Source organism: Aspergillus luchuensis, chromosome 1 (assembly GCF_016861625.1).
Source record: "Aspergillus luchuensis IFO 4308 DNA, chromosome 1, nearly complete sequence".
Taxonomy (NCBI): domain Eukaryota; kingdom Fungi; phylum Ascomycota; class Eurotiomycetes; order Eurotiales; family Aspergillaceae; genus Aspergillus; species Aspergillus luchuensis.
The window spans coordinates 4982190-5010113 of record NC_054849.1 but is presented as its reverse complement, the minus strand read 5'-3'; the positions used below and the strand labels follow the sequence as shown (position 1 = coordinate 5010113).

The following is a 27924-nucleotide window of genomic DNA, read 5'->3' as shown; positions in this document are numbered from 1 at the left end:
AGGGTGTAGTTGTCTTTCCGGTGATTGATTGATTGATTGATTGTTAGTTAATATTAATTATTTGAACCATTATCCTCTCTGCTGTCTGCTCAGCTTTTCTCATGCCGAGCTCAACTCCCATCTCCACCGCGTCGATCCACTGCTCTCTTCTCATCGGCCTCACATATCTTTTCCTCACTCTGGTCATTTCCGTTCTCCTCCCTCCCTCCCTTTTCTTCCCTCTTTTTCCATCCTCTGCCATCCAGGGACTTCCCGTGCGTGTTTGTTCCCACGTTTCCTTTTTTACTTGCCCTGTATGCTTCAGCCTTCCTGCCCCCCCATCGACCCATTTTCTCCTCCCTTTCCCCCATCCGTTCCCGCCGAGAACTTCTCCGCTGACCAGCCCGTCCAGGTTCGCTATCGCTCGGACCAGGAGAGCTTAAGCCTTAAGCCTTGGGAGTCCGTCGGTCCCTCCACGCAGAAGTGTCTCGTTCTCGTTCTCCCTCCGTCCGCGCCTCACTTTAGCAGCGTTTCGCAAGCGCCCAACTCGTCAAGCTCTCTTCTACCTGCAGAGAACTACCGAAAGGGCCAGAAACCAGCAAAATAGAAAATCAAATACAAAGATCCAAAGAAACGGAAGAGGAACTAACTAACAACAACAACAACGATAATTCACCACATCTCGTCAATTGTTTGGTTTTTCCCTTTTTATTTTCCTTTAGATCCACACCTTTTTTTCCCTTTCTGATTTTCTTTTCTTTTTTCATTCTTCTTCTTCTCTTCTTCTCTGAATCTCTTTTCCACTTGTCATACTTTCCTCACTTCCAGACTTTTATTGTCTTTGTTTTCCTTCGGGACTAATTCCCTTTCCACTCCATCATTTCTACTGTCAAACTCCGGCCACCCCTCCACCTCTCAGGACCAGGACAAGGACAAGGAACGGCCAAATCCTGGACAGCTAACCTTCGCCCGGTCATAAGGTCTGGACAAGACAGGCTGTTGAACCGGTGCAGGAATGGACTCGTTGATGAGGCGTCTTGCGGTGGTTCTTTTAATCTAGGTTTCCCTTATTTTCTTGCTTTATTTACTTGACATCCTTTCCTTTTACCCTTTGATTCTCTGCCTGAGGTCCTTAAACTTCCCTTCGGCTCTGCTACTTACGTCAGCACCAGTCTCGCTGGCGCTTTGACTCTTTCCTCTATCCATCAGCTTTGGCATTTGCCGTTCCCTGGTCCTTCTTCCCTCCCCCGCCCAGTCCGGCCACCAGTCTTGATGATGGACATCAATTCACTCCTTTCGCCCCAGGATGCCAATTCACAGTCCGGGCGCTCAACCCCCTCGGCGGGTTCTTCCACCGTCCCCAATAACTCTTCTTCCTCTGCCCCGACCTCTGCTCCTCATCCGAAGCCCTTGCGAAAGAGTCGCCCCGGCTCGACCAAGCAAGGCATGACTTCCTCGCCGCTTGCGCAGCATGTCTATGCCCCATCCCACCTGCCTGAACCTTCGCCGCCCGCCATAAGTCCCAAGGTCGGTCCTAGCGTGGGAGGTGGGAATGGTACTCCCCCAGCGGCTGACCTCCCTCCCCCAAGACAACCGTCTACCCCCGGCATGGACACCCTGGCCGACCTGGCGTCAATGCAGCATCATCAACCGCCGCGATCCAATGCTCCTATCCTGCGCAGCACCGAGGCGTACGAGCACCAGCTGTCCCCTTCCACCATGTACCCCCACGTCAACCCAATCTCTCACAACACTCCTACCCCGCGCTCCTCCTTTGATATCGCAATGTCAGATGGTCCGCGCGAAAGCGCTCGTCGAAGCTATATGGATACCTCCTTGGTCCCCAACGCCCAGCGACAGGCGACAGAACTGTTCGCTCAGATTCAGGAAAACCCTCAGTCCTACGACGCGCATGTTCGCTTCGTTCGCCTTTTGCACGCGGGCTTCGTCAACCACGTTTACCCTCCGAATAACCCCGATATCCATGGCGACCCCCGGAAGTACGATCTGCTTAAAGACATGCGGACGGCTCGAGAGGAGATGGACAAATTATTCGCCATGGGTGAAGATCTCTGGGCGGAATGGATTCAGGATGAAAGCATGCTGGCACAATCGGTGGAAGAGCGCATCGCAGTGATGGAGCTCTGTCAGCGTTCGATCGAGGAAGAATACGGTAGCACCAAGCTGTGGGGCATCTACGGCGAATGGCTCCTGTATCTCTACAACTCGGCCAACGGCGACGCCAGTCAAAGCCAGTGGACCGAGGAAGACCGCATGGTCGGTCGCGAAGTCTTCTCTTGGCAGTCCGTCCTCGACGTGTGGCAACGAGGTGCCGAATCAACGCGGTGGAGAATTCACGACAGCCATCTGGTCTGGGATCGATTCCTTGACTTGCTCGTGCAAGATCTTTCTCGCAACCCATCACAGGACAAGATCAACCATGTAAGAGGGTTTTTCGACCTCCGCCTCGCGACTCCCCATGCCACCTGGGATCAAACCTTCCAGTTATTTTCCGGGTTCATCTCGACGTATTACAACGCAAACTATGAGAATATCATGGCAGAAATGGCCGGGAAATATTCTACGGCAAGCAAGGAGACGTACTCTGCCCGTGAAGACTTCGAGATCCGGTTGCGCAACGCGGCCGAGGCGGGCGACATGGGTCAGGAATGGGTTGTATTCACCGAATATCTCGAATGGGAGCTCAATCGGAACCGTCGCAAGCGGCACACAAATTTCGACCTAGTTAATGCAGTATACCAGCGCGCCGTGCTGCGCTTTCCGACCGATGCGAACATGTGGGAAGATTTCATCATGTTCCTGATCGACGAATCCATGCACGGTAATACTAATACCACGACGATTTCCACACTCGACCGTGCGACCCGGCACTGCCCCTGCTCCGGCAGCCTCTGGTCACAGTACCTGCTCAGTTCCGAGCGGGAAGGCCAGTCGTTTTCCAAGATCGCGGATATCAAGCACAAGGCCACCAGTACGGGTCTGCTGGACGCGGGCGGTATGGAGGAAGTACTCAAAGTGCATACTGCGTGGTGTAGCTACCTTCGTCGACGTGCGTTCCTGTCCGATTCCACCGACGAAGACATTGACGTGGCGGAAGTTGGTATCCGGTCTGCTATCGAAAGCGTCCAGGAACTGGGCGAGAAGAAGTATGGCCGCAACTACCAGGGCGACCCATTGTTCCGGTTGGAGCGCATCTACATTCGTTATCTCAGCGAGAGTGGCAGTTGGGACAGCGCGCGGGAGACTTTTAAGGGTCTCGTGGGACGTCGTGGTAATAGCTACGAGTTCTGGCTGACTTACTACGAGTGGGAGCTGATCTCCTGGAGTAAGTTTGTTCAAAACGAGACTACGATTGATGCCGCCCGGCGCACTCCGAACCCCAGCTACGCCACTGCGGTGCTGAAGCAGGCAATCAAACGAACCGACCTCGATTGGCCCGAGAAGATCATGCAGACCTACATTGCGCACTGCGAGGATTACGAGGACTCGGATGAGCTGCAGCTGGCGATTTTGGAGACGCGCAAAGCGATGAGAGCCGTGACTGCGCGCCGCGAGCGCGACGCAAGGGAGCTGGCCGCGCGGCAGGCTGAACAAGCTGCCGTGGTGGAACAAGCCACCCCGCAGGCGGAAAAGCGCAAACGGGAGGAGGAAACGGGCATGAACGGACTCCCTGCCAAAAGAGCTCGTGCAGAGGAGGCCGAAGTATCGGTTCCCGTAGCCGCCGAGCCGGTCGCTCTTCGTCGTGATCGTGAAAATGCCACTATCGTCGTTAAGAATCTGCCCCATGGCATCACCGAACACAAAGTCCGACAGTTCTTCCGCCATGTGAGTTGCCCCTTATTGACTGCGTAAAGATTGTAGTAGCTAACTTGAGTTATAGTGTGGTACGATAAATAGTGCTAAATTGCTGTCCAGTGATGACGGCAAGTCCGAGACAGCCATCATCGAGTTCAATTCCAAAGATGAGGCCGTTGTCGCGCAGACGCGTGATCAGAAGATCATAGATGAGCATACGATTGAGGTTCAGTTTGGATCGGGTTCTACGGTGTTTGTGACCAACTTTCCAGCGACAGCTGATGAACAATACATTCGCGACCTGTTCCGTGAGGTGACTTCCCCCCGGTGTTTCACTGATCCAAACGTTGGCTAACCGACTCTGTAGCACGGCGAGATTATCGATATCCGCTTCCCGTCCCTCAAGTATAACACGCACCGGCGATTCTGCTACGTGCAGTTCAAGACGGCCGGAGAGGCTTATAGCGCCACACAGTTAGACGGGGCGACGGTGGGCAATGGCCTGCACCTGGTTGCCAAGATCTCGGACCCGACTCGCCGGCAGGACCGCCAGGGCCCCATGTACGAGGGACGCGAGATTCATGTGTCAAACCTCGACTGGAAAGCCAGTGAGCAGGACGTGGAGGAGCTATTTCTACGGTTTGGAACTGTGGAGCTGGTGCGCATCCCGCGCAAGGTGGACGGCGGCAGCAAGGGCTTCTGCTACGTGGTCTTCTCGTCTAAGGTAGGTTATTCCGGAGGATGCGCAAATGCGCGAAGACTTTTTAGCTAATGCATCTTGCAGGAGGAAGCCGAGGCGTCGTTAGTGATGCACGAGCAGCAGTTCCGCTCGCGCCCGCTTCATGTGAAGCTGTCCACCCCGCAAGGGGCCAAACGAAGCGCGACAACCATTTTGTCTCGCGTAGGAACCCGGTCCCCATCGGTCGATGTCAACGGGGCCAGGCGTGAGGCGAGCGAGGAGGTGCCAAACAGTGAACGGCAAGCACGCACGCTGGGCCTGATGAATGTCCCGGACACGGTGAATGATGCGCGTATCCGAGCACTCGTCGAGCCGTATGGCAAGCTGATCAAGATTGTACTGCGGCCTGATCACCAGGGAGCGATTGTTGAGTTTGCGGACGTACATGAAGCCGGCAAAGCGTCCCTGGAGTTGGAAGGGCAAGAAATTACCCCCGGGCGCAAACTGCACATTGGCACGGTACCGGAGATGATGAAGCAATCGGCGGAGAAGAAGAGCAGCAACGGACCCAGCCAAGGTAGCAGCGGCAGCAGCAAGGCCAAAGATAAGCCCAGTGGACTCTTCCCCGTCGCGAAGCCGATCAAGCGCCCGCCGCAGCCAGGCGCGCGCGGCGGCAAGCGCGGCGGGCTGGGAGTGAAACGGGCGACGGCGACGAGCACGGCGAATGGGCAGACGACGACCACGACGACCACGAAGACGACGATGACGACCGACAGCGCCGCCCCGAGCGAGGGGCAGAGCACGAAAAAGAGCAATGAAGACTTCCGAGCGATGATCCAGCGGAGTCGAGCGGGTTGAGGGAGGGCGCGGCGCACAGGATGGCATGGCGGGAACCGGCGTTTACCTCTTCCGCTTGCTAATGACGACTCCTACTACTACTCTTACTACTCTTGCTAAACTTTGCTAAGATTCCGACTTGGCGTGATGTGAATTTGACCTTCTACCGGCCAGTGCTGATGTTGAGAAGTTCTTGCTGATGCGTTTGCATTTGCCGCTTTGTGTATTATCATATAGCCTTAACCCTGCCGCCGGCTGAAGTTGAATGTAGATTATTATTATTCCCTTTATTGTTATTGCTTCCACGTGAATTGTACCGTTGTGAATGTGGGTAACTTTACTGTAAGGTATTTCCGAATACCATGTATAGATGGATAGGAAATATCCTATAGTAGGGCTATTCCGAGAATCCTGGCAGATGGGAGCAGCACGTGGACCGACCAGGTTGTGAACGGAGCAAGCAAGTCAACCGGTCGGGGAGTTGCAGGAATTCCTCAGGAGGAGAGAGAGATCAGTTGATGTTACTACTAATTACTAACTAGTTAGTAGTTTGTTACTGTAACTAACTAATGAGAGATAACCATAGGTCAATGTGACCCGCAGCAACACTGATGAAGACTCAATTCCCGTAAACAAGCTCTCTGGTGACCCGGTGGATGGCCGAGCCCCTTGCTTCCGAAGTTGGCATGATTGATCTCCAACATAGTAAGTATGTAGTCTATCTAGTAAGTCGAGAGCAAAGAAGCTGGGCAGCAGCTGCAGTGCAACGTTCGGGAACCGGTTGGTAGACACTCTTCATTTATTCAAAGCAGTCCATCCCCGCCATGGGAGGAGGGCGCTTTGACCGAAAGGATCGACGGTCACTTGGTGGTAGGAATGTTTTATTCGTCTGTTGTCCGCTGATGGCTGAGGGAATTACCGGTGGAGAATGGCGATGGACTGAAGTATCATGCCAGATGGAGGGTTCACTCACTCACTAACTATCCTCCCTCCCTCCCTTTCCTCGATTCAAACATGCGAACCATGAGGACATGACCAGGTCAGTCTTGTCATACATTGCTATTTCTCCCTCCCTTCCCCCTCCTCGGTTCTTTTCACGATGCTGAGGTATTTCTTATGAAGTGGGAGGTCCTCGAGGTCGAGAGTAGAGATATTTGTTTTTATTTTCTTTCACTTGATGATGATGATAATACTGAATGGACTGATTTGATGCTTTCGGGGTTAAGCTCCCGAGCGCAACTGTCACTGTCACCACCTGACCAGCCCTGCTTGTTTCTGCCTTCAATCCGGCTTTTTAGACCACCTCTTTTCTCTCCTCTTCTCCTCTTGATTCCCCTGGTTCTTTTCTTCTTCTCCTTCTTCTTCTTCTCTTTATCCCGGTCGGGATTCTCATTTCTTCCCTCCCTATAAAATTATCACTTTTATTCATTCTTTTTCTCCCTTCTTCTCCCCCTGGGTTCCACTTTCACCGCCCCCCAATCTACTCGCCTGCACGGGCTCTGCTGCTTGTTGTCGTCATCGCTACTGGCCGCTCGCTTCCCCCGCCGTGATGGATTTCCATCTGGTGCCTCGAGGGGAAGACCGTAATTATACCGGGTTCCTCACCAAAACCATTGTCTATACGGCCTCGTTGATTGTATTTCTGGCCTGTGAGTAATCTGGCGCTCGTCCCGATTCGCTAGCTGCATAGTTAGCAATTAGTAGCTCGAGCTCTCCTCAGTGCCCATCGACGCAATTCGTGCACGCGCACACGACACAACTAACAAAAGTCTCTCCACACAGCCTTCGGTCTCACCGTAGCCTCCATCGTCGTTCCAAAATGGGTCACCTATACGGATAAAGATGTTGGTTTTGCTGTCCCCCTCCAACTGTGCTCGACCAGCCACTGACAAAGATCACAACTATCCAGCCCCAATGGCGTTACACCTACGGCCTCCACCGTCGCTGCTCCCATGTAACCGGCTTATGCGAGACTTTTCCCCAGAATGATGAATGCCACGGCGACAACCGCTACTTCTGCTCTATGTGGCGCTCCGTCGGGTTTCTGATGTCGTTCGCCATCGTGTTGGAGGGAATGACCGTGGTCGCGTATTTGATTGTCTTGTCTGGGGGGAAGCGTCTGCGCGAGTCGGGGTGGAAGATCGTCAGTTTGTTGATCATTCTGTCAGCGGCGGTGCAGGCGGCTAGCATGTCGCTTGTGGTGAGTTCCCCGGTGATGATGATGATGTGATTTGATTAGTGGGCATGCTAAGAAGGGTTAGGCATATCTCGTCGATAATGAAGACCGGTTCGCCAGTGGATGGGTCTTGGATGAGTCGTGGATCTTCTGCACCGTGAGTTGGTGTGTGAGTCTGTTTGTCGCCGGGGTGTTGATCCTGGCGGGTACTACGCTGCTGTCGGAGGGTGGTTATGAGTTGATCCCGGATCAGATCAACTGATTGAGCTTGAGCTCATGGAAGTAAAAGATGGATGCAACAATATAATGAGGGATATGATTTGATTGGTAATGAGTGGCGTTGGCGGATGATTGCAGTACTATGCTTTTCAGCCTGATGTTATTGTTATTGGTATTTGAAAATGGTGTAGTTAGCTGGTATAGTTAACGTGATATAATTAAAGAGAATATGATGATACTATTGTCTTATCACCACCTTCTCCCTTCTGTCACCTACTCGTATCTGTGTTTTGGTTCAGATACAACTTGCGGAGAGTCAGAGCCATCAAGTGAGGTAGCTATGCATGCTTTAGTAGCTGATTATCACATATATCCGCATTGTTTCTCGCTGGCCTACTGGTATGAAAGTATCCGCGTTGATGGTCTAGAACTTGTGTTGGACGAGATATAGCTCTTTAAATTGATGATTGGTGTACACAGTGTTTGTGTAACTGTTTGCTGTTCCCTCTGGCTTTTCTTAGAGTGGTGATTAGGATGTTGTTGTGCAGTGAATGTGATCAACGTTATCCTTATGGTTATGTAGATTTAGGGCCATTTTACTCTTCATCATTACTAGGCTGTATACACACATTTTCTTACATTACATTGAATCATAACAACCGTCACATCAGCTGACCCAACCCACAGACAAATTCAGATAGATATCTAGTACTAACTAATAGTAACATGACATTTAGAGATAACCCCACCCACTATCCGATAAGCCACCCGATAAGTAACTACCAGTAAGTCCAGTCCAGTCCCTGCATATAAAAAGCCCATGCACCACTTGACAACTGACCCCACCTATTTCCAAACCTTCCCCCACACCAGACCAACTAACCAACATCATCCTCACATTTCACACACACACGCTCACCTCACCTAACCACCAAACTACCAAACCTCACCACCACAACCATGCCCGGCCTCACCCCCGCCCAACTCTCCACCTTCAACACCACGGGCTACCTCATAATCCCCGACTACCTCACCCCCACCGAAATCTCCGCCTGCCTAACGGAAACCAACAACCTCCTAACAACCTTCCCCCTCGACACCCACCCGCTCACCCAATTCACCACAGGCGACACCTCCTCCTCCCCCACCGACAAACACGTCGGCGACACCTACTTCCTCGAAAGCGGGGACAAAATCCGGTACTTCTTCGAACCGTCCGCCATCTGCCCCACCACCTCGACGCTGCTCAAGCCCAAACACCTCGCGGTGAACAAAATCGGACATAGCCTGCACACGCTCTCCGAGCCATTTAAATCCATTACGCTGTCGCAACGCAACGCAGATATCGCCCGATCCCTGGGATTCAAAGACCCAAGGGTGCTGCAAAGTATGGTGATTTGCAAGCAGCCGGGAATTGGTGGCGCGGTGCCCCCGCACCGTGACAGCGAGTTTCTGTATACGGATCCGCCGAGTGCTGTTGGGTGGTGGATTGCGTTGCAGGATGCGGGCAAGGGGAATGCCAGTTTGGGCATGGTGAGGGGGAGTCATAGACGCGCGGATGGTGGGGTGGGGAGGAGGTTTGTTAGGGTTTATAATGAAAAAGGGGAGGTGGATGGGACGGGGTTTGTGGAGAATGAAGGGGAGAGGTTTCCTAAAGGGTTGGAGGTTGATGATGAGGGTGGTAATGAGGGTGAAGGGGATGAGGTCGAGGTGGTGGATGTTAAGGCGGGGTCGTTGGTGTTGATTCATGGGAATGTCTTGCATAAGAGTGAGAGGAATACCGGGGATAAGAGTCGGTTTGCTTATACGTTTCATGTTATTGAGGGGGCGGAGGGGTGGGAGTATGATGGGAGGAATTGGTTGCAGCCGACGGGGGAAGGGTTCTCTAGGCTGTATGATGATCATTCTAACTAGGTAGTGGTGTATAGAAGAGGGTTAAGAAGTATGCATGTATGTATCATCTATGTAGCCACCAAACTCCATCCAGGTATCCAATAGTAGTAACTATAGTACTATAACGGTCATGCTTTTGTATCTGTTTTGGCCCTGCTCACGCAGCAAGCATCTCCAACATTCCCTTCGTCTGGTACGCTTGATGCGCCATCTCCACCTCGTCGCGCACTCGTCGGTGCAAGCGCTCCACCATCTTGTCGATTTGCGCCGACTGGCCCAGGTTGCCCGAGTAGATGTCCAGCACGTTCATCGCCACCTCCACGCTCAGCTGCACCAGTCGCGGCTCCGTGATGTTCTTGTGCACCCATTGCAGCACCGGCTGCAGCGTCACCTCGTCGCGGTTCTGCAGGGACGCCCGCAGCGCGGACCGATGCCGCAGCGCCGTCAATAGCGTCAATTGTGCCGTCTTGTCGTTCGACCGCAGCACCTGGTCCAGGGCTGCAGAGTACTTCGCCTTGCGCAGGTCGAGTTCCCACGGTTGCTCCTTCTTCCGCTTCTTGAGGTCCCGCCCCTCGATCACAATGTCCACGCCCTCGCCGACAAAGTCCTGTCCGCGCAGGCGCTTCTCCCACCCGGATCCGCGCTGCTTCTTCTGCTTGGCTACCTTCCGGTCGTGCTCCTCCAGCTTGCCCTCCAGCAGCGCCTGCATCTCCTTGCGACGCTCGCGCTCGCGGATCTTCTGCTGTCCGGACAGCCGGGTCTTGATCGACAGAAGACCGGACTGCATACCGACGGCAATGTGCTTGTCCTCCTGGGCGATGCCCGATGTGATCGCGCGCAGGGAGAGAATGGGGGACGGGTACTTGGAGCCCGAGACCATGTTCCAGCCGGTCGTTTCGAATACCTTCATGTGGCCGTCCAGCGCACCGGAGAGCAGGCGCTCGCCGTTCGACGCCAGCGCCAGCGACGTGACGGTCTTTTGGTGGCTCTGAATCATGTGCAGGGGCTTGCCGGCCACGATATCCAGCACCGCGATCTTGTTGTCGGCTGCCGCAAGCACCGTGGTGCCCGTGGGCATGGGGAGGACCGTCTCGATCGCTGCGCCCATCTTGAATGTCATTGCGGACCGGTTTTCGACACGGGGATCCCACAGTCGCACGGTCCGGTCGTAACTACCGGAGACCACCAAGCCAGAGGAGGCTAGAGATCCTGGCATGAATGCACCGCTGCGCACGTAATCGGTATGGCCGGTGAAGACCTTCTGGCTGTTCTCGCTGGGCAAATCCCACAGGCGTACCGTCCGGTCGTCACTGGCGGTCATGACGCATGTAGGGTCGCTGGGGGAGAATTTCGTGACCCAGACGGGCTGCTTGTGGTCCTTCCATGTCTTCAAGATGGCACGGGAGCTCACGTCGAACACCTGCACCGTACCAGAGTCATCACCGACGGCGATGACTCGTCCGTCGGGACGGACATCTGTGCCTCGTACCGTATCATCGAAGCGGGTGATTGTGCGGAGGAGTTTGCGAGTGCGGATGGAGTAGATCTGGACGCGGGCGCCGGTGGTCACGGTGAACACATCGGGGGGTTGGGTGAGGGAGGGGAAGGCGGAGGCAGAGGAAGGAGCGGAGGGTTGCGTGATGAGGTTGACGGGGCCATTGGCAGGCGAGGGGATGAGGAGAGGATTCTTGAAGGTCTTCCAATATTGTTGCTCCGGCGTCAAACGAGTCGAGGGCAGCGCCGGCAGCTTGACCTGCTGCAGAGGGAGGACGGGGGCAGCCATGGCTGCGATTGCCCAAGTCGGGATAGATTAATGGAAAGTGAGATATAAGACTGCCGAATTGTATAAAGAGGAGAGATCAGCCAGCAGCCTGCGCTTTTGGACGTTGTCGGCGTCGTCAAAGTGGTTCGGGGAAATTTTTTGGACGGAGCCTCTATCGCATCGGGAAAAGTCTATCGGCGCCCGATTAGGTTTAGCGCGAGATACTGCTATAGTCCATTTGAAGTTTGATCCCATCAGCTAATTATCCATCAGGAAGAATTCTTGTAGATTTTGCCCTTATGAAATCTAAAGATTGGGATATACTGCTATGCATTGTGGCTTTGAGCAGCTCTTACTCATGAGTTAGTGTGCTTTCTCAGGTGTTCACGATGGGTATTCCATGAGATAGTTCTCGATATTGTGAGAAATATTCTGTTACTAGTATTAGTTGATAGACATTGGTAGTCACTGATTTCTGATCATTATGAAGATAGAGTCCAGAGGAAAGTTGTATTGGGTATATGTGGTTGAGTGCTGACACCGAGAGTGACTTGTAGGATAGCATTTGACAGAAGCATTTCTAAGGACTTTTAGAAGACCGGAAACCATTTCTATGAAGAGCAATGTTCTCAATTGCAATATAGTCATATATCTAGATATATCAAAGTCAATTTATGCATTTAGAAAGTCACCAGGATATCTCTTTCTGCTCACTTTTTAGTAAAGATGAATGGGGAAGACAAAAGTACCTCGCGGCTGGTCTGTCCGGGCCGTAGCTTCCCTGACCCTAACAACAGCATATCTACTATCTACAACAGAGGCAGCCACACGAATGTTCTTACATCAAATCCACACAGACAACACATAGGGCCCTCTCCTCTCTACTTTTTTTTACTGCTATCATCCCCGTACCCATCATTGGACAGCAATCAGCTAACGTCCAGACCGCATTCAAAGGCCCAGGCCCATCTCACCGCCGAACGCCAAACCACGTCATGAATCAAGCACTGAAACTACTGCAAAGCTGGTCCAAGTCAGTATCGGTGACCAATTCAGACAATGCGCTTACTATAGTTCCATTACCATTGCTGACCGGTAGCTCCTATCTCCTCTATCTAGATTCTAGTCCTCGTCTGCTCCACAGTTATGCGTGTTGACCAACACAGACCCAAGCATTGGACAACTTGGATTCGAGGTCTTGAACAGCCTCAACAGCCTCATCAGCGCCTTACCAAAAATGATATCCGCCTCACAACACAGTCAAGTGTAAGTAGATGTGACGATGTCTCCGACCTCATGTCCTATCACCAATCTGAGGCCCACTCGAGCACCGACATCTATGCTGTCACCATCAGACAATGGGTAGCTTAAATTAGCCAAGGACCATTGTGGAGTGAGACATCGACCGTTTTGATTCTGATCGGGCAGGATTGGAGTTATACTTGGGTATACAGAATGGATCCTGCTATGGATCAGTTGTGGGGGGCTTGATCTAGGTATGTGCCTGGCCGAACTTTTCCCGTCTACCGGGGGGTTGCCCGGTTTGGGGGAAAAGGCATGGAGACCATGCCATATCGCATTGCTCCATCGCAAGCTTCCAGTTGCGGCAGATGTCTACTCGAGTGGGGTTTGTCCTTGTTTTCTCGTTCCTTGATTTCTCCAGGCTCTTCATCTTTTTGACTTTACACGGAAGCCCAGACACCCGCTATTGGCCAGCTTGCCAGGCACCCGGGACACCGTGGGAAGCGTCCGACCCATCCTTATTCGTGCCCGGCCGTGCAGAGCCGATCAGCCACACCCCAGCTGCCGCTGCCGATCGTCTTGCGGAATGCCACAGGCTACACTAACCACTAACCACTAACCAGTTAACCGCCTGCGTTCCACGTGGGTGCGACTCCAAGGTTAGTCTAGACCAGGAGTCAGCGGGCCCGCGAATTCAATTGACTCTCTCCGAGACGGAAGACGGAGTAGACATCTGCCAGCTTCAAGGCCTGACGGGTTCCTGGTGGAACAATGGCACGACTAGAACTTTTCGAGAGCGCCTTACCAGATTGCTTCGCCCCGTCATGACATCAGCCTCCGAATCTCAATATCGCTTGTGGTGTTTCTACGAATCAAGCCTAATTTTAGTGGCTGGGATAAGCTGAAGCTGATGCAGCGCACAGGCAGCAGAATTGTATACTATTGACATCCTGCATTGTAGGCGTATTCGACGAACTTTGGGACTGACGTATGCAATGGCGTCGCAGAAGCTGCAGCGACAGCACAAGGAGTGGAGGCAGACACTGTAACGGAGCTGCCGCTCCAACTAGCAGGGCGGCCGCAGCGTCGGATGATTTACTGTCCATCTCCACTGACACCGCAAGCATCATCCCTCGTGCGATAGCCTCGCCTGATGCGGTCGAGTACGGTCATGTTTGGTGTCGTTTGAACGGTTGAAAGACAGCTCTACTCATGAAGGAGAGAACGAGAAAGGAAACCGTGGCATTTTTAGGCCCATCCAGGTGCGTGTGCAGCATCTTTTGTCTTGTATACTCGTCTCAGGTTAGAAATCCGTGGCTGGAAGTTATCCTACAACCCGGCCTCCACATGGGGGCCAGATCCCTAAGGTTGTCACCTTGTGACTCCTGGGATCCGCCACCAGCTCCACCAACCAATCCGAACAAAGAACGCGGGTAATCTAACGAAAATTACTGGTATTGATTTGTATGATTCCAAGCAGGAAAGCGCGATCGGGCCAATCAGAGCCCCACTCCCAGCCACATCACCCGCCCAACCTCCCCTTTTACGGCCGGCCCCACCCGTTTTCGCCACCCAATCAGTGCGCGCATAGCTTATCGATAAGCCGAGATCCTCCAGCTCCCAGAACTATGCCCGTCCTCCCTCCCTTTCTCCCCTCCCTGCACTCTTTTCTGCAAAACAACTTCACGCGAAACGAACTGGTCTCTCGTTACTATTACTGCTCTACCTTGCTGCTCCACATTTGAAAAACAAAACCATCCAACCAACGCTCATCTGTCCTTCGTTACTCTCCTTCACGCTCTCTGTCAATCCACCCCTACCGAACTGCGTCTTGTCACTCCTTCATTATATTCCTCCCTAGGATAGTCTAGCAACATGATGGACGCCAGAGTCCCCAAGCGGGGCTTAATGGCAATGGCTCACACTGCTCATGCTGCGGGCATCTTTGCGGATATGTCCGTGGATGGCCCAATCATTGGCACGTTGGTGGTCGTCGCCGACCGCGCCAAAAACCTCCCAAACAGAAAAACAATGGGCAAGCAGAACCCGTACTGTGCTGCGCGCCTTGGAAAAGAAGCAAAAAAGACTGGTACAGACCTGCGAGGTGGTCAAACTCCCAAATGGTATGTATCTTGCCACCATCTGAACTTGGACGTCATATAGACGAAGCTAACTGACGTAGGGATGATGAACTTCGCTTCAACGTACACGAATCTCCAGACTACTACAGATTGAAAGTATCTGTTTTCAACGATGAGAAAAAGACCGACCTCATTGGAGAAACATGGGTCGATCTGAGTGATCTGATAATTCCGGGCGGTAGTCAAAACGACCACTGGCATCCCTTGCAATACCGTGGAAAATACGCTGGCGAAGTCCGGCTTGAAATGACCTACTATGATACACGACCCGAAGATGAAGCGGTGATCGAAAGAAGAACGCCCGCCTCTGACAAGGTCCAACCAAGGAAGATTGCATCCTTCAGCTCAGGTCCCGCGGCGCCTAGCCCTGGTACCCTCTCTGGTCCCAGGCAGTTGAAAGATGTCAAAAGACGGCCACTCCCTTCGGATCCTCGCCCGAGATCTTCGGCGCACTCAAGCACATCGAGCAGCTCACCGGTCCGTGCCAATGAGAGCACGAACCCGGCTCCAACCCTCCACCACCACAGTCACAGCCATCATCAAGACCTCAGACAGCCAAGAGTGGATAACAGCAGCTCTGGAATGAGTGATAGCACCATCTCGCTCCCTACATACAACCATAGAGAATACGCAAACCCGCAACGACTGGAAAGTAACAGTATGGTCGTTGCCAATCCCACGGGATCCTACCACACGAATCCCTGTCCCTATCCTATCAATCCTTCAGACAGCGGTTCAGGTGCCACACATAGCACAACTTCATTACCAACTTATCAGAATCATGAATACTCAAGGCCTCATGTTGAGCACAGCAACCCACCGATGAGCGACAGCTCCAGCTTGCTTCCACTCCTTCCAAACCCTCACCGAGTTGAGTATGCTAGCCAGGCACCGCCTCACAGTAGCAGCAACTCACTCGTCGGCAATGCCACGAGCTCGTACAATACAAGTTCATGTCCGTCTTATCATGCGGAGTACACAAAAATACCAGATAGCAGTTCGTTTGCCTCGACGAACTCGAGTGCACAACAGCCAGCCTACGGGCATTATCGTGAATATGCACAGATTGGATATACGCCCCCACTTCTCACAGACAGTCAGCCTTCTTCCCTGTCATACGCGATGATGCAACCCCGTGTTGAGGACGAAGAAGAAGACGGACTTCCACCCCCTCCACCCGCTCATCGCTCAGGACTGGTTCCCTCCAACCAACCAGTGCCAGTGGCGCCGAACCCTGCCCCTCAGGCGTACACCCAACCTGCCCCTCAGACATACATGCAACCGGCTCCTCAGGCGTATACACAACCAGCTCCTCTGCCGCAGGTTACCATGCCCGAGCCGATGGAAAAGCCTGCTTCGGACAACAGTCTGCATACGACCCCGTCGTGGGATCCCAATTGGGATTATCCCAGAGGCAGACGTGAGGAAACTGCTGTGGCCACAACAAACGCTGTGCCAGCAAGTCTAGTTCCTGGATTTGATCCGGTAGTTGCAGCAGCCGAATCGGATCGCGCGGCGTATGAGCGAGAAGTCAGACGAAGGAGCGGTAATTTCGATGAAAATCCGCTGCAAATGGTTCATCAGCCAGTTGATAACAGGAGACATTCTCGTGGTCTCTATGACGAGAATCCTCTGAAGAAACCTGTCGATACTCGGTCTCTTGTGAGCCGAACTTCGACAGCTCCCAATAATCAGCTTGTCCCTAGAAGAAAATCAGTCAGCCCCCGACCCCCATCGATGAGGGGCCGAGAGGTGTCTCCTGTTCCGTTTTCTCCCGATTCCTATCTGCCTGAAGCGGCGCGAGAGCCAGCAGCGCGAGAGTCAGGCCCCATTATCGGGGATGATGGTCGGGAAATTGATCCTTCTGACCATTTGCCTACAAATACTTGGGCCCCAGAGCCCGAACGAAAAACCAAAAAGCCGGGAGTTGTTGTGCGTTTCCGCAGCCCCGTTCATCGAGACAGTCCTCCCAAGGACTACGGACATCGCAAGTCCATGTCCGAAGCATACTCTAATTCTCCCTCACGGCTATATGCCGAGGCAAACAACCCCCCTATACCATCTAAGGTGCCTGTCGGGCTACCAACGAAAAGTTACGGAAACATTGATCAAAGCTACGATGCTCTGAGCCGAGAGCTCAATACGATAGATATTGGAGGATCTGGTCGAGGCATGAAAAGATATGCCCTTAGTTACGTGTCTTAGATAGATACTTGTTCTTTGCGTTATGAACAGCGATGTGCTGCATTTTTTTTTCTCTAGATAGGATGTTTTTCTTTTCTTCTTGTCTCTGGCAGGTTCAAGTGTTTGCTTTAGATAGCTTCTTTCATGTCTTTTCTTTCGGTTTAGGTAGCTTTTCATTCTTATTCTAGATAGCTAGCTATCTTTATGATACCAATGTTACTCATCAAAAGTCTTACACAGTATCTGAATGAAACGATATGCGAACCACGCCAATAACAGTGATATCACAAGCCACTAAGGAGTTCAATACTAATCTCAGTCACTATACCCCATACACGCAATTGGAACCTATCTGTAACAAGAAACCTCTCCTGCTGAACCAATACCTACGCAAACATCGCAACAAACCTGGATAAAAGCAGTTCTAGAACCCCAATGGAAGGATCGAAGGGCCAAGACCCGCAATGAATGAGACGATCACGAACCAATAAGGAAAGGGATCATGATTCAAATTGACTTCATTATGAACCATTGATTGACATTGAACCCGTGCGGAGAAGCCCATTTAAGGCCTCTTATTTGTGAAGTTACTTTCAGTTCGGCTGTTATGGAGATGGTGGGTTGTGAGGGGGATGACATCACATTTGTTGCCACTGGAGTTGAGGTGTAGGTATAAGTACCCTTCTTCGTTCGAGGACAAAGTCTATTGTTTGATTATAGTTTAGAAGGTCATATTACTCTAATTATTGGTCTATTTCTCAATTGATTAAACTACCTTTCTGATTATAATCGGATATCATCTTACTACCACCGAAAACTACCACTACAACACACCACAAAACACCACAGACGTCAAACAAAATGTCCTACCGCACCACCTCCAGCTCCTCCTCCGCCTACTCTTCCTACTCCTCTTCCACCTCTAACGACAACAATAACAACCCCCGAACCGAAACGACCGGCCACCGCTACGCCACCACCTCCCACACCGACCCCACTGGCGCTACTACCGTCCGCACCGGATACCAGAACCTAGGCGAGGAGCCGGTTTTCGAAGAGCGGAGATTCGATTCCGCGGGTCGGGAGGCCGCGTTGTTGGATACGCAGGGTGGGATGGGTGCTGCGGGGGGAACTAGGGCTATTAGGGAGTTGGATGAGGATGCTGATGAGGGGGAGTGGGAGGATGGGACTTATTGAGTAATGAGTGATGGGGTTTTTTGGAGGGGGTGATATGGTATGTGTGTGTTTGATTTGATGCTAATGGTAATGGTAATGAAATGTGATCATATTGATAGCCTGAAATATAGAGTAGCATGATTGTATATACGTAGTGATTGTTGATTGCTGGGATTGTTGGTGATGCGTTATACCGTATCCAGCTGTCTAAGCCAGTCGTGGATGTCTGGGCCTTTGTTTAGGTCGTTGTTTAGATTGGGCATCTAGGTCGGTTGGTTAGCATGATAACTTTCTTTGAATGGGGTTGTACTTGGTAAATAAACCCATTGTGGATGTCACAGAGAGAGAGGGAATTTTCGTAAGATGCAGGTTAGGGAGCTCAATGATGATGGGAATGGTGGGAACTTATAGAAGTATCTAAGCTACAATGCAGTCTCACTTTTGCTAGTGCCTGCTTGCTTCTTCGGGCTGCAACAGTACGAACCGAACTGTAATTCAATGAGAGTGAAAGATTATATATGATAGTTAGAAATGAATTAGTAGTTAGATTATGTATCATCTTGATCTATCAACATGATCTATCAACAAAAGAGAGATGTTCTGGCTGAGTCCGACATAAAGGCTTCTGGAATGGTCGTGCCGTGATACATACACCATGTCAAGTAATCTATTCCAGCCACGCCTCGATAGCAAACCGCAGGTTCTCCTGCAACCACTCCTCATCTCCTGTAGTCTCGCTTTCAAAGCCATGACCCCCCGGCCGCAGTGCCAAAACAATCTTATCCCCTCCCGGCTTCCCATCCATCACTTTCCTTGCCTTGTCCACGAAGGCTTGACTAACCTCCGGAGGCAAGATGTCATCTTCCAGGCCATGTCGGATAGAGATACCTCCACGGGGGATTTTGACGTCCGGCTCATCCAGCCGTTCCATAGGGTGCCGCAATGGCCGACGGGGGTCTTTCTCAGTTCCACGTTCGTAAAGTTCATAGAGGCGTGCAACCTCAATAATGGCAAGCATTAAAGGCAATCGCTCAGGCGGCGTAATCGATGATTGGACTACTCCCTTTTCACCATTTCTGATCGCTTCATCAACAACACGGTTTGCCTCTTCCAGAGACAGACCGCTCAAACGAGGTGGGTCCTTCCGTACGGAAACATCCTCGACAGGAGCACCGAGGAAGCCAGGAAAGCTTGCTGTTGCAGCCCGGATCTCCTCTGGGTGCGCTAGGGCGTGACAGATGCTGAGTGTGCCCCCGGCGGATTCGCCGGCAGTAATAATGCGGTCCAGGTCGAGTTCTGTTGGATTAGGCTGGGATGAGAGAAGTTCCGCCGCTGCAGGCGAATGCAGCCAGATCCAGAAATCCTCAATGTCGTCGAAAAGGTCGAGGGTGGTAACCTCGGGGAGGAGGCGGTAGTTCGGAGATACGATCACCGCATTGTGCTGTTTCGCGATGTCGAAGAGGTATTGGGGGAACCATTCAAAGAAGAGCGATTCTCCGGTTAGCTACTGCGGGTTAGCATCGCATGTATTGATGGTGCTGGTCTAGTGAGTGGGTCACTTACGAAACCACCGCCATGGAAACGGAGGATAACTGGCCGTTTGCCGGTGTAGTTTGACTGGGGGATTATGAAATCGGCGCGGATGTTGTGATCGCCGACTGTTTTATAGTTGGTTTGGACCAAGTCAAAGCCGGCCAATCTCTTCTGCGCCAAGGGTGACTGCATTGTGTCAGGGTTTCAAGTCAGAGTTGTGTTGTATGATTGAGAGGATAATGAAGTAGGCAGAAGCATCATTCTGGCAGGAAATTGGCCCAATTTATGGTCTATTGAAGATCACATTGTTGAATGGCCATGTCGGACTTCGCACGGATCAGCCGCTCTTCATGCTGATATTTGTCTGGTTTGCTCTGTTTGTTGGAGAAGAATATGGCATGTGATTGGCTATCTACTTAGTTTGTATGGGGTGCTTGTTTGCATGGATAAGCTCAGATGCAAACATCTTACAAATCTCATTTTTGCGCTCAGATTCTCGGATTTGACAATGAGACCGAATCTGGGCATTGCTTGATTCCTACTCCAGATCCAAAGTAAGCACTAATCTTTGAGTCTCTTGCTAAGCAATATTCTGACAGGTGGAATATTTCGCACATCTCTGGTACATCTACATCAAGCAAAGGAGATAATGATCGGAGACCGGGCGCACGGGCACCCATGCCCGGCGGCATCCCCTCGGGTTTGATAGTGAGACCGAAGCTGGAGTCTTACCCTATCTCGATTCTCGTTCTAAGGAAAATACTCTCAGTTCAAGGGGTTCTGATTATGATTTATCTGACAGGTTGCCTCTTGCCCGCTCTGGTATTACTAAAGGGAATAGGTACGTGAACACTCACGTTAGATTCATACAAATTGAATCCTAATACTCAATAAGATTGTCTATATAAGTACTAAGTTTGTGAGAAAAAACTAACATTTATCTTTAACTAAATAAAGACTCCAAGGACACTCAATAATCGATGAGTTAGTAATCGGCTTTCTCTGAATGCTTGCAAGTTTAAAACCTCAGGAATACAATCTCATCTGACTGTTATAAGAGAGTACTTCAATATTATATAAAATAGGTGTAGTATCAATTCTTAGTTGCAGGATGATTCGACCGAGTTATTTGCTAGTGGAGAACTCGACTAAATTACCGCTGAATAAACGCCCACCAGCAGCACCAGAACAAAGTATTCATACCTAGAGTGTATTTCCACTGACTTATGTCTGCCAAGTCCTTCACCAGTTCTCACTCTAATATAATTGTAGCTATGTGATCTCCTGCTTACCTCTGCTAACCCTAAAGCAAAGGAGATAATGATCGGAGACTGGGCGTGTGGGGATGCAATCCATCCGGAAACAGTTTCCCCCACACCTGCTGACGCGGACTTAAGCGGACTTAAGTGGACACACACTAATATTTGACATCATGAGCTGTACTGCGATGGATATAAAATGAGTTTTCCCATAGACCAAAACTCGTTGTTCCCATCTTCGAAACTCCCCAACCAGACAAGATGTCCTCCAGCAGCTACAATTACAACAAACTCGCGGGCAAGCATGTCCTGATTTTCGGAGGCACCTCCGGCATAGGCCTGGGAGTGGCCAAACTATCACTAGCCGCATCAGCCAGAGTCACCGTGTCTTCATCCTCAAGCAAACGCATTGAATCCACCATCCAAGATCTCAAGTCGGAATTTCCAAGTGCCCAGATCCAAGGACACGTTTGCGATCTGTCCAAAGACACTGTCGAAGAAGACCTCGAGGCGCTCTTCCAAAAGACCAACCAAGTTGACCACATTGTCTTCACCGCCACCGATGCGCCAGCCATCATGCCCGTGCAGGAAATTACTCGGGAGAAGCTCATCGCTGCCGGTCAAGTGCGCTTTTTCGCGGCCGTACTCGTTGCTAAAATTGGCTCTCGATATCTCTCCCCGGGTCCCGAGTCATCAATTACCTTGACGACGGGAACCAATTGGGAACGCCCGATGGCCAATTGGTCCGCGGTAGCTGGATACTTGGGTGGTACTTGCAGTGTTGCACGTAATCTGGCGGTTGATTTGAAGCCGATACGTGTGAACGCTGTGAGTCCTGGACTGGTGAAAACTCCGCTATGGAACGATCTGATGAATGAAGAGGAGCAAGAAGGTCTATGCCAACTTGCCGCAGCGAAGAATCCGACGGGAAGGGTCGGTCTACCGGAAGAAGTGGCAGAGGCTTACATATATTTGATGAAGGATGTGAACGTCACTGGACGGATTGTGAGCTCGGATTCGGGTGCTTTGCTTGTGTGAGTGCATTGGTAGCATTGTATTAAGAAAATTAGAGAAAGCAATTGTTTGGACATAGAATTCCAGGGCTTGCTTTGGAGTTTATTGCAGACATACTGTCTGAAGTTCCTCATACCGATTGGTTTAACCAATAGGAGGTCACCTAACTGCTCCCTAATACTAGTGTCTCGACGTTTTTACCATGATTTCCAGTGACATAGTACCCATACCAACGCGATTATAAATACAAACAAGCTAGACCTTCATTAACACGCTCATAAATATCTCCTCAGCACCTGACCGGTCTCATAAATTGCAGACAACTAACTGAACAGCACAACTTCGATTCAGGGCACAGACACGTAAAGCCCAATGCCAAAAGGAAAGAAAAGAAAAGCCAACTGTCCAATAACCACCACCAAGCTACAACCGAGCAATGAACTGTAGTACAAATTAGGCACACATGGTCAATTTGACCCTTATATACTACCCGAGATTACATTCCAGACTAGGAGCCGCCGCCTCATTGATCTCAAATCTAGACACGACCCTGAGTGAATTGAGGTCATTCACGTCCACATGCACATTACCTCATTATCCGAACGGCTGTGTCACTGTGTCACTTTTGGATGGTGTTTTCAGTCGTTTAATTCTTTCTTGTGCGCGTATATACCCCTACACTGCCCCGTCCGTCATGATAGCCGGGTTTGCAATCCCCCAGACAGATTGAATTTGTATATTCCCTCCGTATATGCCTAACGTCATGCAGATACGAGTTGGTCAATTGGCCAAGTACTGAGTACCGAGAACTAGGCAGATACATGACTGGAACCCAGCCAGAACTGAACATGGACTATCATAAGGGACAAACAACCTATATATAGGACCATGATCTACTTCCATATCATCGGCTACAACTGAGACCGGGGAATAAAAACTACTTACCACCTTATCATAACTACTGCCTACTATCTATCTACCAAAATGAACCTCCTCACCACCCTCTACCTTCTCTTCCCCTTCACCCTCGCCCACCCAACCAACCCCCTAACCGCCGCCCTGGACATCGCCCACGACGCCACCCAATCCGCTGCCAATATCATCTCCTCCACCCCCAATATCATCACCTCCTCTGCGCCCTACGACCTCGTCTCCGACCTCTGCACCCCAACAGGCGCAAACTACTGCAACCTTGGAATCGCCACGTACGCACCCAACGGCCGGGTCCAGCTGCGCGAGACCTACGTCTACGATCGCTCCTGCAGGGGACTTGGAGCCCTTCCTCAGAGTCTCGATACAGGCCACTGGTCTCTGCATTCGTTGCTGCCGTGGACGGTGGAGGTTGATGTTAAGGGCGGTGGGAACAAGCCGGAGGGCGATGCTTGGTATGCCGGACGGAAAATCGATTTGGGGAAGAAGATGGCGTGTAAGAATTGTGCGGGGGGCTTGAAGGATTGGCAGTGTTGTAGGGTGGTGTTTGATTGTCGGTAGATGACTATCTTAGGTTAGTGGGAATTGGTTGGAGAGAGGGACGAGGGTGTCTTTCGGGGTATATTATTTCTGTCTTGTTTGCGGGAATTGATGGTTTTGGGTCAGTCATAAGATTCCACGAGAAGATTATGTTAGAAGGTAAAGTGTGATTGTGTGTGTAGAAAAGGGGTTAATGGAAGTGGAGAATAATGGCCTCTTTTATAGGTAGTATGATTCTAGGACGGATGTATTGCTCCGACTGCTGTCCGATATGTCGTTTCTGGTCTCACAGGCAGCAATTTGACATATGATGTGGTCTATTCCGATTAGTACCGTACTGGCCAGCCTGATTGCAGATGATCACTTACATTAACCCCTTCATACAATACAGAAAGCTTCGGCAGCTGAATGGCTCGTGCCTTGGATGAAGCACATGCTAGGCCACTATAACTACCGAGTTAAGGTTCCAGGATCCATCACATCAGCTCCACCCGACCAAAGCCCCCGCTTCCTATTTAAAGGCTAGGGAGGCACTGGTGTCTTGGAAACGTGTCAGGAAGAGTTCCCACCTTATCCCCATTTGTATCATCATGGCCATTGCGAGATCCACCTCTGCCGCCCCGAAAGGCAACGCTTTCGTTGGAACCGAAGGGATTTATAACCTCCCGCACCATAAACGGGAGATCGACCGTCTCCAACGGCAGCACAACTTCATTCTGTCATCCACAGGAGGCCTTCTCCTGAGCATGCCTGTGGAGACCAATGCTACACTGAGGATTCTGGACGCTGGTGCAGCGGACGGTAAGTGGAAAGGAGGGAGCCCTTCTAGCGTCAGGATAATTCCGTTGACTCATGATGCTGGAGTAGGAACCTGGCTTCGTTCTCTAGCACAGCACTATCCCAACCAGAAATGGTCCCTTCATGGCATCGACATTGGCTCCGCGCTTTTCCCGCCCCCATCTGCAGACGGTCCGATTGTGGATCTTCAGAAGCATGATATCCGGGAGCCAATTCCAAAGCATCTGCACCTACCAGAAAGCTTCGACATCGTTCATCAACGTTATCTTATATGGGGCCTGAAAAGCTCGGAATGGCCACAGGCCGTGGGAAACTTGCGTTCAGTGTTGAAGCCTGGAGGCTGGATTCAGCTCGTGGAAGCCCAATGGGTAGATCGTGACACACCATTTGATCCTGTTAAGTTCCCTACCCTTGCCAAGATGACGGAGTTCCAAAGGTGGAGCACTGCTGCTTTCGGGATGAATGCTTATATTGCTTATGAACTGGAGGATTTGCTCAGTGACCTGGGGTTTAGGAACATTAAGAAAACATCGTTCGCTTTGGGGTATGGTGCCATGGCTAGAGAGGAGCAGTGGAAAGTGACCTCTGCTCATATATTGGTGGAAGGATTCCGCAGCCTCGGGCATAAAATGCCCCCTGGCGGTATCCCTGGGGTGGCAAGAACCCCGGCTGAGTACGATGCTTTCTTGGACGAGTTGCGGGACGACGTGATAAAGCATGGATATGCGCCGCAGCTGAATATTGTCATTGGGCAGAAGCCCTCGGAACGGGCTTTAGCCTCACTCTGAGTGCACAGGCGCTGAGTTTGTCTGGACAAGGTACATGGTGTGGGTTCATGCGTTGGACCATATATTGATTGTCATGTGTTCATCCTCGAGTGTTCTTGTTGAAATGCTATGGCTGTACTGCGCATACCAAGCATAATAAGCATCATAGATTGAAGTAGCCAACGATGGCGCCAGCTTCATGGCGGGTAAGCAGGACACTTATAACCGGGTGAGGAGCGAGCATGTGCAGGTGGTACGAGGGCGCTAGGGCCTGCAACTCCTTCACCATACTTCTGACCGGAACCTTATAGATCACGATCACAACAAGCACGGAAATAGAACTTATCGCGATCGGAAGAGGCCGTCTATGTGTTTCCCCTGCCCTGGCCACGCAAGGGTCCGGGGCGTGGATCCACCTGAATCTGCGACCAGCTCCACTGGCTCAGGCAGACAAGGCTGCCTGGTTTGGTAACCAAAATTATACATGATATATGCGCCCGGAGTCGTTCCACAATAGCTAGGCCTGAGGCCTATGCTGTGTAGTGACCAGGCGCATTCTGTGTGAGATCTGAATCACCGACATAAGACACACCTTCACACGTCTGTGTCGGAGATCAACTATTGTCCGAGGGTGGTATAATACTGATTCCAATGGCAAGGCATTGTTCATTCGAGCACACTGAGCCTCACAAGTGTGATAATCCTGCATGCATATGGAGAAGAATTGCTTTGAGACCGCACCAATCATGCAGGTTATATGATGATGTTCCTGATAGGGCCTTCGATGGTAGCAAGGCATGTGATTCACTCCTCTCATCAATGATCGGCATGGACCCTATCATCTCCCTTTTCAGAAGCTATCAGAAGCTATCGTCCGGGATGCGACTGCAGGGGATCGATCCGCGTCCATTTAATCCATTCGCATTTGTCTTCAAGGGGCCACCAGGGACCGGGAAAACTACTACAGCTCGCATTTGTGGTGATATATTCTACGAGATGGGATTCCTCTCCACCTCCGAAGTCATTGATTGCTCTGCGACCAATTTGATAGGCGAGTATGTAGGGCAAACAGGACCCAAGGTGATCATCTTCTGGAGCGGGCTCTGGGCAAGGTATTATTCACGACGAAGCTTATCGGCTAGCGGGAATGTCCACTGGCAACTGCTCGAGCTTTGCTAATGAAGCTGTTGGAGAATTTGTCGACTGTATGACAAAGCCACGCTACTCTCGCAAGCCCGTGATTGTCCTAGCTGGCTACTCGGATGATATGGATAGGCTACCTCATATTAATACGGGTTTACGGTCTCGGTTCCCCACCGATATTGTCTTTCCCTCGATGAGCCCAGCTCACTGCCTCGAATATCTTGAAGTGCAGCTAGGGAAGCTCCAGATAAGAGTGGATCGGAGCCCTACCATTAGTGAACGGGAAGATTCAACTGTTCGGGACCTGTTTGCCCGGTTGCAAAAGACAAGGTCTTGGGCAAATGCCTGGGATGTTGAAACACTGGCCCGCAATATCGTTTTCGAGGTGTACAAGAGTCAACGGGGCACCAGTGACTCCGACCTCAGCGTTTCTATGGACGATATTATGAACTGTCTAGATGACATGCCAGACCAGCGCGACCAGTCTTCTGAATAAACGCCCTCTGACGCGCGGGGTCGTCTGACGCTTAGATCAGCTTTAGTGTAACTAAACAACACTGTTATGCGCTGATCAACGAATTGCTTTGGAGAAAGTAATCAAGAAATTATCCACCCACCAGTTGCCCCGCCGAGCCCCAACAACCCATAACCATTGGCGACGTGAGAAATTACCTCAAAACAGCAAAGTAGCAAGACCCGAAGTTGGGTCTTAAGTGGGTCTGAGCATGATTGAGGGAATATGACAGCGCTCTGACCTGATGTTACAAAAGAAGCATAGTCAGGCAACTAGGCCATAATGAGGCAGCAACGATATTCATGACTAAGCACTCAAGGGCCCCTCCAATCTTACAATATTAATCTGAAACAATCTGAACTTCAAACATCATGGGCTTCGTTGCACTATAGACTGTATCATAACTACCCACAACAACCCGTCGTCCACTCTTCTGTCTGTTTCCCTGGCTCTATCTCCATTGCTTTCGTCGTATCCGTTGCCTTGGCCCCTGGCCGTGCCACCACGACACGGTACTCGCCCCGGTCGCAGAACACCTTCCCCAGAAACGCCCCCAGGAAGATAGAGATGATCATGTACCCATTGTAGTACATGGCGATCAGCATGATAATGTACGCGAGCCCGAACTGCAGCGTGTTCAGTAGCGCCCGCGCCAACTGCTGCCAGGGACTGGCTCGGAAGGTAAGCACCGTTGGCCCGTGCTCTAGGCTGTCACCGCAGAAAAACTGCATGCGGTCCGATGTTGTTTGCGCTGCAACGTAGCGCTGGAATTGTCGTTGGAGATGGTCCTCGTATTGCTTGCTTAGGAGGCGGAGGAAGTCGAGCAAAACGACGAGAAAGGCGACTGCGATGCATGAGACGGCGAATTGGCCCGCCGTGTTGATGTGCCAGGTGGAGGAGAGGAAACCTGCAATGGTTAGGGCTGGATGGATCAGAGCTATACAGAGCACTAAGAATTCATACAGGCATCGATGGTGGTCCAATTCCATAACATCTGCCATGCTGATTAGTCATCAGATATCAAGCAGAGGGTGAGACGACGTACGGCTACCGAGCAGGCGCTCGAATTGGAGCTGGACATGTCCATGTGCATGTCCATGGTGGTGGTGATGGTGATGGTGATTGTGTTGCAGTTTGGGAGCCAATGGAGAGGGGAATGGCACGGTCTACTTATACGAAGCGTGAATTGAGCAGATTATCACGTACGATGCTTGGCGATGAGCAGATATCGGCCTTGGCGACTCCACCGCAATGACTCCACATCCAATCCTGAGGATATAGAAATGGCCACTGCCACCGGCTCGAGCACACCTGCAAATTTT

At 51.3% G+C, this 27924-nt stretch overlaps 13 protein-coding genes across 13 annotated transcripts; 10 read left to right on the top strand and 3 right to left on the bottom strand.

Moving 5' to 3' along the window:
• Window positions 1-101: 101 nt before the first annotated feature.
• AKAW2_11692A (uncharacterized protein) lies at window positions 102-586 on the top strand (the record flags this gene model as incomplete). The annotated part of the gene is made up of 2 exons (XM_041684204.1): window positions 102-293; window positions 392-586. 2 exons carry the CDS (start codon window positions 102-104, stop codon window positions 584-586), a joined length of 387 nt encoding a protein of 128 aa, XP_041538412.1.
• A 665-nt stretch (window positions 587-1251) lies between these two features.
• PRP24 (U6 snRNP complex subunit PRP24) lies at window positions 1252-5332 on the top strand (the record flags this gene model as incomplete). Its single annotated transcript, XM_041684203.1, has 4 exons — window positions 1252-3825; window positions 3881-4108; window positions 4163-4519; window positions 4580-5332. 4 exons carry the CDS (start codon window positions 1252-1254, stop codon window positions 5330-5332), a joined length of 3912 nt encoding a protein of 1303 aa, XP_041538411.1.
• Window positions 5333-6860: 1528 nt separating this feature from the next.
• Window positions 6861-7749, top strand: AKAW2_11690A (uncharacterized protein; the record flags this gene model as incomplete). The annotated part of the gene is made up of 4 exons (XM_041684202.1): window positions 6861-6960; window positions 7094-7155; window positions 7221-7511; window positions 7573-7749. The coding sequence occupies 4 exons, from the start codon at window positions 6861-6863 to the stop codon at window positions 7747-7749; spliced, it is 630 nt and encodes a 209-aa protein (XP_041538410.1).
• A 917-nt stretch (window positions 7750-8666) lies between these two features.
• On the top strand, window positions 8667-9620 carry AKAW2_11689A (phytanoyl-CoA dioxygenase family protein; the record flags this gene model as incomplete). The annotated part of the gene is made up of 1 exon (XM_041684200.1): window positions 8667-9620. One exon carries the CDS (start codon window positions 8667-8669, stop codon window positions 9618-9620), a length of 954 nt encoding a protein of 317 aa, XP_041538409.1.
• A 136-nt stretch (window positions 9621-9756) lies between these two features.
• On the bottom strand, window positions 9757-11382 carry AKAW2_11688S (snoRNA-binding rRNA-processing protein UTP15; the record flags this gene model as incomplete). Its single annotated transcript, XM_041684199.1, has 1 exon — window positions 9757-11382. The coding sequence occupies one exon, from the start codon at window positions 11380-11382 to the stop codon at window positions 9757-9759; it is 1626 nt and encodes a 541-aa protein (XP_041538408.1).
• A 3096-nt stretch (window positions 11383-14478) lies between these two features.
• On the top strand, window positions 14479-16949 carry AKAW2_11687A (uncharacterized protein; the record flags this gene model as incomplete). Its single annotated transcript, XM_041684198.1, has 2 exons — window positions 14479-14726; window positions 14786-16949. The coding sequence occupies 2 exons, from the start codon at window positions 14479-14481 to the stop codon at window positions 16947-16949; spliced, it is 2412 nt and encodes an 803-aa protein (XP_041538407.1).
• Window positions 16950-17789: 840 nt separating this feature from the next.
• On the top strand, window positions 17790-18125 carry AKAW2_11686A (uncharacterized protein; the record flags this gene model as incomplete). Its single annotated transcript, XM_041684197.1, has 1 exon — window positions 17790-18125. The coding sequence occupies one exon, from the start codon at window positions 17790-17792 to the stop codon at window positions 18123-18125; it is 336 nt and encodes a 111-aa protein (XP_041538406.1).
• Window positions 18126-18771: 646 nt separating this feature from the next.
• On the bottom strand, window positions 18772-19829 carry AKAW2_11685S (uncharacterized protein; the record flags this gene model as incomplete). The annotated part of the gene is made up of 2 exons (XM_041684196.1): window positions 18772-19608; window positions 19668-19829. 2 exons carry the CDS (start codon window positions 19827-19829, stop codon window positions 18772-18774), a joined length of 999 nt encoding a protein of 332 aa, XP_041538405.1.
• Window positions 19830-21157: 1328 nt separating this feature from the next.
• On the top strand, window positions 21158-21934 carry AKAW2_11684A (uncharacterized protein; the record flags this gene model as incomplete). The annotated part of the gene is made up of 1 exon (XM_041684195.1): window positions 21158-21934. One exon carries the CDS (start codon window positions 21158-21160, stop codon window positions 21932-21934), a length of 777 nt encoding a protein of 258 aa, XP_041538404.1.
• A 960-nt stretch (window positions 21935-22894) lies between these two features.
• AKAW2_11683A (uncharacterized protein) lies at window positions 22895-23401 on the top strand (the record flags this gene model as incomplete). Its single annotated transcript, XM_041684194.1, has 1 exon — window positions 22895-23401. The coding sequence occupies one exon, from the start codon at window positions 22895-22897 to the stop codon at window positions 23399-23401; it is 507 nt and encodes a 168-aa protein (XP_041538403.1).
• A 569-nt stretch (window positions 23402-23970) lies between these two features.
• AKAW2_11682A (uncharacterized protein) lies at window positions 23971-24966 on the top strand (the record flags this gene model as incomplete). The annotated part of the gene is made up of 1 exon (XM_041684193.1): window positions 23971-24966. The coding sequence occupies one exon, from the start codon at window positions 23971-23973 to the stop codon at window positions 24964-24966; it is 996 nt and encodes a 331-aa protein (XP_041538402.1).
• Window positions 24967-26092: 1126 nt separating this feature from the next.
• AKAW2_11681A (uncharacterized protein) lies at window positions 26093-26584 on the top strand (the record flags this gene model as incomplete). The annotated part of the gene is made up of 1 exon (XM_041684192.1): window positions 26093-26584. The coding sequence occupies one exon, from the start codon at window positions 26093-26095 to the stop codon at window positions 26582-26584; it is 492 nt and encodes a 163-aa protein (XP_041538401.1).
• A 422-nt stretch (window positions 26585-27006) lies between these two features.
• AKAW2_11680S (copper transporter family protein) lies at window positions 27007-27591 on the bottom strand (the record flags this gene model as incomplete). Its single annotated transcript, XM_041684191.1, has 1 exon — window positions 27007-27591. One exon carries the CDS (start codon window positions 27589-27591, stop codon window positions 27007-27009), a length of 585 nt encoding a protein of 194 aa, XP_041538400.1.
• Window positions 27592-27924: the final 333 nt, after the last annotated feature.